The sequence below is a fragment of the Phycodurus eques genome, chromosome 1, assembly GCF_024500275.1.
Source record: "Phycodurus eques isolate BA_2022a chromosome 1, UOR_Pequ_1.1, whole genome shotgun sequence".
Lineage (NCBI taxonomy): Eukaryota > Metazoa > Chordata > Actinopteri > Syngnathiformes > Syngnathidae > Phycodurus > Phycodurus eques.
The window spans coordinates 16,008,414-16,016,814 of record NC_084525.1 but is presented as its reverse complement, the minus strand read 5'-3'; the positions used below and the strand labels follow the sequence as shown (position 1 = coordinate 16,016,814).

Sequence of the window (8,401 nt, the reverse complement as noted above, 5' to 3'; positions counted from 1 at the left end):
TACAATTAGAAAAATCTGGTCTGTTCATTTCCTTAAAAATGACCAATGAAAGCTGAGTGATACTGTCACAAAGTACGTGCTACATTTTCTACAAACAGAAATAAATGGATTATAATGCTTCAATTTAAATCCATCATAAAAAACTGACACCCCACAATTTGACAGTACATCGATGTAATTCCTCCCAGCCAATATAAAACAGCAATGTCTAAATAGAATTTTCCTATACAACTTACAACAATTCTCTTATGGGTCATGTAAACTGGAGCCTATCCCAGCTGACTATAGGTGAGAGGCGTTGTTCACCCTGGACTGGTTGCCAGTCAATCACAGAGCACATATAAACAAACAAGGATTTAACAGTCACACTAATGGACCATCTAGAGTCTTCAACGAACCTACCATGCATGTGTTTGGAATGTGGGAGAAAGCCTGGATACCTAAAGAAAACCCAAACAAACACGGGGACAACATGCCAGCTCCACACAGGAAGGCTGGAGCTGAGATTCGAACACGAACCTCAGAACTGAGAGGCCATCGTGCTGCCATGCCTTAAGTGTATTCAACTTTTATGTCATTGTAAATCATTTGAAAAGGTCAGAAAACTCAAACATTTACGACGATACTACAGCAATTTTCTCAGATAAAAAAAAATGACAAATTTAAAATCAGAGCATATAATAGCAATGCAAATATGCTCCCTAGTTGCTGTCAGTATTATAGGACTGACATCAGAGTGATCTGATTGGTGGCTTACTGAGCGCTACCAAGTGATAGCTCTTTAGATCTTTGTTTGTCTGAGTGAGACTCACATTTTGTGGACATTCGAATCAATGAATGCTGCCATTGCTCTCAATTAACAATGTCTGCGATCAAAATAAGATGTTTTTATACGTGTAAAAGGGGGACACGGAATCCTGTTAGGACGAATGAAGAGGAGACTTACTCCGAGTCAGGGGAAACCTCAGATATGCTGTGAGAGGTGGCAGACTGTGGCAGGGAGGGGGAGGGACCGCGGGCTGAGCCGTTAGGGCCAGAATTGGAGGCAGCAGTTGGAGGAGTGAGGGCAGAGGGGCTGAAGGATATAAGGATGGACGACAGAATATCCAGGTGTTCACTAGAGGGTTGTCTCCCCAGAGGGTTCGTACCCGTGCCGGGCGTGGCTGTCTGACCAGGGTACCTACATGCAGAGTCCAGGCGTCCTCTAACGTGAGTGGACGAGGGGAAGGCCTCTTGCTGAGGCTCCTCTGAAATGGACGGAGGTAGGGAGGACGGTGGAGGCTGGTCAGGATGCGAGGGCTGGCGGGGTGGCAGGGAGCGCAGCCACTCCCGACAGGGTTGGGCCTGCGCTCCCACTCCGTTGGCCTCCAGCTGCTCCCTCGACTTGCTGCTCATCAGGGCCCCCGCCAGGTGCTCCCGAGATGAAGCCTGTCGACGACTTTGCATGTTCAATCTGAGATCTAGACCCGCTCAGGGCTCCCTCCGTGCCAGCTCCCATAGCGCCCGAATTTCCCCTCAAGTCCTCTCGCGAGGCGTGGATAGTGCCCGAGTGATAGGTGTCCAGTCTGTCCCTGGAGGAGGTCAAGTTTTCCCCGGATGATGACACTCGCTGTTGATCCAAGCCCCCAAGCCCTGCTCCCTGGCCCAGTTCTCTCCTCCTGGGTAAGAGGTCCAGATTGTCCCTGGATCCTCGAGAGTCCAACCGGTCCCTTGATCCCCCGACGGTTTGCCTCCCGAGAGGATCCCGAGACAGCTGCCTACGGGCCAGCGAGTCCAGATGCTCCCTGGAAGAGTAGCGGGAACCTGGCTGCGAGAGGGAGCCCGTACCCCCTCCAGCACCAGCTGAAGCCGAGTACATGCGGCCGTAGGAGGCCGCAGGAACGCCTCGGTGGCCCAGGGTCGAGGTGCGGTACCAATTGAGCTCACTGGAACCCCGGCCCACTGTTGAAAGCCCCTGGAGGGTGGGAGGACAGCCGAGACGATTCTTGAGGATACCTATATAAAAACATGACACAAAAGGTACAAAAGATTAGGAGGCAGCAGAGCCACGAGGGCAGAAGGGAAGAAGATGGAAAGTTGGAAAACTTTCCTAACAAATGTTTACTTTTTTTTCTTGGACTGTTAACAGTTTATGACCACCACATTGGGTCTTAGTAATACAGTCTGAGGGACTCCTGGTTGAAACTGTTAAAAGAAAATAGCCTCTTACAAACCACTCACCAGCCACCTAAATCTTCATTTTCCCTGCTCACTGTCCTGTGTGTTAGTGACCAATGCCAGATGGAGCTGATGCAGAAGATTGCCAACTTCAAAGGCGGAACGTCGCAAGAAGTCTAACTAGAGATTCGCTATCCACACCCCTTTCTGTTGAAAGTAAGTGTCTCTGTCACGCTGACGTTGTCACACATCTATGTTAATGAAGCAATACCACGTCGGCTGTGTAGTGCTTCCAGGCGTCCATTCTTCCATAGTGTGTGAGTCATTGTGTGTGTGTGTGTGTGTGTGTGTGTGTGTGTGTACCTTTGAACACACGGCTACAGTGTAAAGTGTGTACTGTGCTTAATTGTATTAGACCAACTGTTATAAAAACGAGACGAGACCATCCAGCATCAGGAAGTGCTTTAATACAGACTCTTTTAATTGCTGTGCGCTCTCAACGTTTAGCTTTCTGAACAGGAATGAGGAATTTACATTTCAGTAAACTGAGCCCTGCCGCAAATAGCGAAAAAACGCAATTGCCTCCACCCAAATGTTTATAATTGCCTAATGCTGATATTAGTAGTTAACTGTAAATGTACCACAATCTGTGATCTCAAAACATGTTAATATGTAATTTCTAACTCATCTTACAACATTACCCTCAGATCAAGCTTTTCAATAGCCTATCAACAGAGAAAAAACGTACGTGACTCTCCGTACCTTTCGCTAACAACTCTCGCTAAAAATAGCTCCTTCCTGTCAACATACTTCCTTGACACCAATTCCTATTTTCCAATAGCCATGGCATTGGCGCCATCTTGTGGGCTCATAGGGCGTTAAAGAAGGAGCACAAAATGCTCAAACAGGGGAGTGTTTCAGCAAGTAGCCGAGGAAAAAAATCCACAGAAAAAAAACATGACTAGGTGAATTCAGGAGGAGCGAAACGCAAATACCGGTCCGCGGGGGTTGACTTTATTTCAATATTTTACAATTAAAAGTATAATTTAGCTGAAAGAGCTTCTACCCACACATTGTGTATTAACAATGACACAAACAAAATGATGTTGTTAATCACCAGTGTTTATTTTGGGCAGCTGTGGTATAAACCTTAGATCGGTTTTGAGTCTTATACATGATATGTATCTATTCAAAGAATGGTGTCTGCTAAGCTCACCCTTGCGATGTCTGTGTGGTTGCGTGAGGCCGCTCTCGTCCCCACTGGTGAGGGCTGCATCGGCTTGGTTGTTGTTGGCCGCATCCTTGCTGTAATCGGCCCCAAGTGGGCGCTCGGAGCCCCACTTTTGAAGGGTGTGTTTCTCACATCCCTCCAGCGCGGGCCAGTAAGAAAGGAGGTCGTTGCCATCCAGATCTGTCACACACCACAAATGACCAGGCAGCTTCTGCTTACATTGTCGGTCACAGTGCAGTAAATGAACAACAGACTTCACATTATTATTCATAGTAGTAAAAAAGTTGAACTTAAACAAGTCATATGAGTGGAGACACAACTGAACAATTCACCAAACATAATGAGGGGTTCTACAACTTCTCTTAAATCAACATAAATCAGCATTTTTAAAGATCTTTCAGGATTAAAATTATACATGTCAGCACCTTTACAGCTGTACTAAATTACATTTATGTTACATTTTAGGATTTGACTTTATCGTTTAAGAAAAAAAGAGGGTAGGCCTACTCAAACTCAAACTTTCTTCTCAATTGTAAATTGTACAACAATAAGTTTAAAGCATATTTCTTTGAACATATACTTACCTTACTACATTATTTGTGGGTTTATTTTGAAAATAAACTTTTTAGGAATGTCACTAAACAAGCAGCAGTGTCACATTTGGGTAGTGGCAAGTATTTAATGAATTCATGTTCTGATGTCACAGATACAGTTGTTAATAATATTATTCATATTCCTCCTGTGGTCTTCTAACACGAGCCATTCAATGGCTTTCCTAAACCAATGATTTGTACGTAAAGACGAATGAGATAGCATCTTTTCAAAGAAAATGACCTTTCAGTAAAAAGCTTCATTCCGCAATGATGTTGTGGTCCTTCTCATTGATGGAAATTCATTAAGTGAAGCAAATGAGAAGTCAAGCAAAATCTTATGATAAACAGCGTTGGAACCTAATTTGGCTTGGCGTTTTTTAAAGGTCCCCTATTTTGGCTATTTAGACCTCCACAGAGTGACTCTCTAACATGAACTTAGTATAAAAGTGTCAATTTTATTTGAAAAAAAAAACTCCACCTTGGATTGTCATACTAGTGTCCAATAAAGGCACCTCTGACAGCTACTTCTGTTTGACCCACCGCTTTGTCCATATTTGTCTAGGACCGCCCCCTTTCCTCTAATTGGTTGCCTCCGTGTAGGAGACCCACTTGTGAGATCCATGTGTTTGATATGTTAACAGCGCTGGCTCGGGAGCAGAGAGGTAGGCAGAGAGATTTTATAGTGACTTAGATCAGCTCGAGAACTTCGGATGACCTGATTTCCAGAAAAACGCAGGGATGCGTGTATGATTTAAATTCTGATTTCACATGTTTACTGAGGCACCATAGAGACAAAATAACATCCCAAATACTAGAAAAAAGTTGGTTTGATAAAATATGGCACCTTTAACAGAGAGAGTATTTAAAATATGCTGTTGAATTATTTACAGCATTTTTTGGCCTTTTTCTAAACGTGTATATGCCCTTTAACAAGGGTTTAAATCAATAAGTAGAATTTTTTTTTTATACAGCACTTGTCAGACAAATACTACACAGTGGAAAAAGAAGGCACAACAGTAGATAAATCCTAAAAAAAGATTAGTTGACTGTGACATATTGTATGTACAAGTGGTCAGAGGTACTAAAATTAAAGGGGTCAGTTAGCAGAAAGTGGTATATAATGTGTGATATATGTCTGTGTTTTCTTGTTCTATAGTTTTATTCTAATCCCACTATGTCTTATGAGGAAAATGTGAACTGCTTCCCAGAGTTGTGCTTGAGTTCAGTGTCCACAGTGGTTTGTTTACTAGGACCTAGGGACTTTTCTGACACAGTACTCCTAATTTTATGATGGCATCCTCCTTTTAGAGAAAATATACAAGAGTTCAACCGCAAGAAATGGAGGCTTAAAATTGAAAAAAAAAAAAAAAAGAATAAAAAAGCAAAATGATAACTACAGTAGGGACTGGACAGGTGTCTACCTTTGGTACCATTGTTGGTGGGCTCAGTGAGCAGGCGCTCGCCCTGATTGGAGCGCTTGAAACGCCGCTGTATGCGCCCGCGTAGACGGACGTTGTCCTCGCTCTCAGAAGACGGTATTGACAGACTCCGCTCCTCCTCCATGGAGAGGTCGGAATCAGAGTCGGAATCCTCACCTTTTAGGGAAGGGGGAGAGAGAAAATCTGAAGTTTCCAAAGTAATCTGAAATTTCGGATGTCCAAAACTGGTGCATGTGTTTGTCTGTACTTGATATATGGCAACTGTTGACCTGTGCTTTTTTAAGTGCTTTCGGGTTGTTTACCTCCATCTCGGTGGAACATGGCAACATCCAGGTCGGTTGCTCCAGTTTGAACAATGCTTTGTTCCAGAGTCTGACGCGTCAAAAGATTCTCCCTAAAAGGCAAAAAGGGAGAGGAGTGCTACACACTCAGACACAGTGCACTGCATGTTTACTCATGCTGACTAATACAGGGCATCTGCACAAATACAGCATGTCATTTACAAACAAGGAGACAAGCAACCGAGCTACAAAGAAAAAGCCACTCCCGGCAACATTAGTGTTGCTCTACATTCGGTACGGTACACGGTTTTATCCAATGTGTATTCTCTTTACCCCACTGACCCACTAAACAGACAACAGGCTTTTAATGGCTGGAACTACAGTAGTTCCTCCCGAAAGCAACGCTGTTCCATACCTAACAGCACAAGGAACCAATGAAGACCTAGTTACTAGTTCCTCCTGAATGATTGATGTTTTGTCATTTTTTGGGATGTTTTTATGTATGTACTCTCCATGATGTATTTATGTGCTTTTATACCTGGCAGAGCTGACGGAGGAGATGGTGGATGCTCCTAAGGTGATGCGATGCAGCCCACTCTGCTCCAGCAGTGAAGCGTTGTGATAGGGATTCTCTGCCTGAAAAAAAAACCAGGCAAAAAAATAAAAAATAAACTTATCATCAATTTAAATTAAAAAAAAAAAAAAGCCTTAATTTGATTGCAGTTGATCTTAATAACCGGAGAAGGATTTTATCTTCAGCAAGTGAAAATATGAGGCATTGTACTGTAGCTGTAACAGTTTCTACTCATTTGACTCGTAAAGTTTGAAATGTGTCTGCAGGATTTTTTTTCTCCATTGACCCAGAAGAACAATTAGGATGTTATCCCTTCTCAGTTGTCAGTTATCTGGGACTAAGAGAGCTTTGACAGAAGCCATTGAAGCAGACATGATGAAACTTGACACAACCTCAGCTCTCTTGACAGTATATTCCTGATTCATATTTAATAAGTCAGAGCGCTAGGAAATAATTTATAAAGTACATATACCATTAGACAGAGCAGAGGTTCAAACATGGCCAATTTTGTGCCCCCAATAATAGCTTGTGAGAACGATGTACTGTACAGTCATTTTAAATCTGATAGTGAGAGTTATGGAAATGGAGGTTAAAAGGTTGTATGAACTGCATCGTCACTAACATACAGTAATGTGCACGCACGCAAACACGCACACACAATGCAGGATGGGCCGTACATTATTTTATTCGGGTCAGTACAGAACCCCGTAGGCAGAAGGAGAGCGAGAGGCTGGGGGAGATGGATGGAAGAATTGATTGAGGGAATTAGTACAGTACAGTAACTCACAGCATTCGACACTGGTCTTGGCGGCTCCTCTCCAGGACTCTTCTTCCCCAAACAGGCCACTCTCCAGGCCTCCTTCACCTCAGAGTTGAACACGGTGAAGACCAGCGACACTGTCAGACCCTACAAGACAGAACCAGTCTTAGCAATGGTCTGGTACCTCACATGGGAACCCAGTATGCTGAACATTAGGAAAGTTCATACCTGCACTAGACAGAGGATGTCAAATATATAGTAGAAAGCCAGGATGCTGTTGTTCACGGCCATCAAACCACACAGCCAGGTGGAGGTGGCCACCATCAAAAGCAGGAAGGCGTTACGGATGGTTGCACTGCAAAGGAAAACAGGCCTAGGCTCTTAGATGCAATGAAACAACATGCAAGGGACTGGAGCTACAATGCAGCAATACAAAAAAATCAGTTTATAGCTGTTTAACTGAAATATAAACAAATAAGTCACTCTTTTCATTAATTGATTGATATCATTCATATAAATTACCCAATGATAGAAATATATTTGTAATATAGGTGCATTTGAACAATGAGCAGAATGAGGTCAACTGAACTTCTATACATAAATAATAGTTAAATACATTTACAACCCAAATTCCAATGAAGTTGGGACGTTGTGTTAAACAAATAAAAACAGAATACAATAATTTGCTAATCATGTTCAACCTATATTTAATTGAATACACTACAAAGACAAGATATTTAATGTTCAAACTGATCAACTTGATTGTTTTTAGCAAATAATCATTTACTTAGAATTTTATGGCTGTAACACATTCCAAAAAAGCTGGGAAAGGTGGCAAAAAAGACTGAGAAAGTTGAGGAATGCTCATCAAACACCTGTTTGGAACATCCCACAGGTGAACAGGCTAATTGGGAACAGGTGGGTGCCATGATTGTGTATAAAAGGAGCTTCCCTGAATTGCTCAGTAATTCACAAGCAAAGATGAACTTTGCGTCCATAACAGTCCGGATGGTTCTTTTCCTCTTTGGCCGGAGGGCACGACGTCCACAATTTCCCAAAACAATTTGAAATGTGGACTCCACCTCTTTGTGGACAAATGCGTTAGAAAATAGTCGAACAGTTTAAGGACAATGTTCCTCAACGTACAATTGCAAGGAATTTAGGGATTTCATCATCTACGGTCAATATCATCATCAAAAGGTTCAGAGAATCTGGAGAAATCACTGCATGTAAGCGGCAAGGCCGAAAACCAACATTGAATGGCCGTGACCTTCAATTCCCTCAGGCGGCACTGCATCAAAAACCGACATCAATTTGTAAAGAATATCACCACATGGGCTCAGGAACACTTCAGAAATCCAATGTC

At 42.9% G+C, this 8,401-nt stretch overlaps 1 protein-coding gene across 1 annotated transcript in view; it reads right to left on the bottom strand.

The window, feature by feature from the left end:
• The window catches only part of celsr3 (cadherin, EGF LAG seven-pass G-type receptor 3), a 95,469-nt gene that overhangs the window by 4,358 nt on the left and 82,710 nt on the right, over window positions 1–8,401 (bottom strand). Inside the window, 8 exon segments of the mRNA XM_061680447.1 lie at window positions 947–1,452; window positions 1,454–1,995; window positions 3,374–3,568; window positions 5,403–5,576; window positions 5,723–5,814; window positions 6,240–6,337; window positions 7,063–7,182; window positions 7,264–7,390. Of these exon segments, the coding sequence (XP_061536431.1) occupies window positions 947–1,452; window positions 1,454–1,995; window positions 3,374–3,568; window positions 5,403–5,576; window positions 5,723–5,814; window positions 6,240–6,337; window positions 7,063–7,182; window positions 7,264–7,390 (1,854 nt within the window).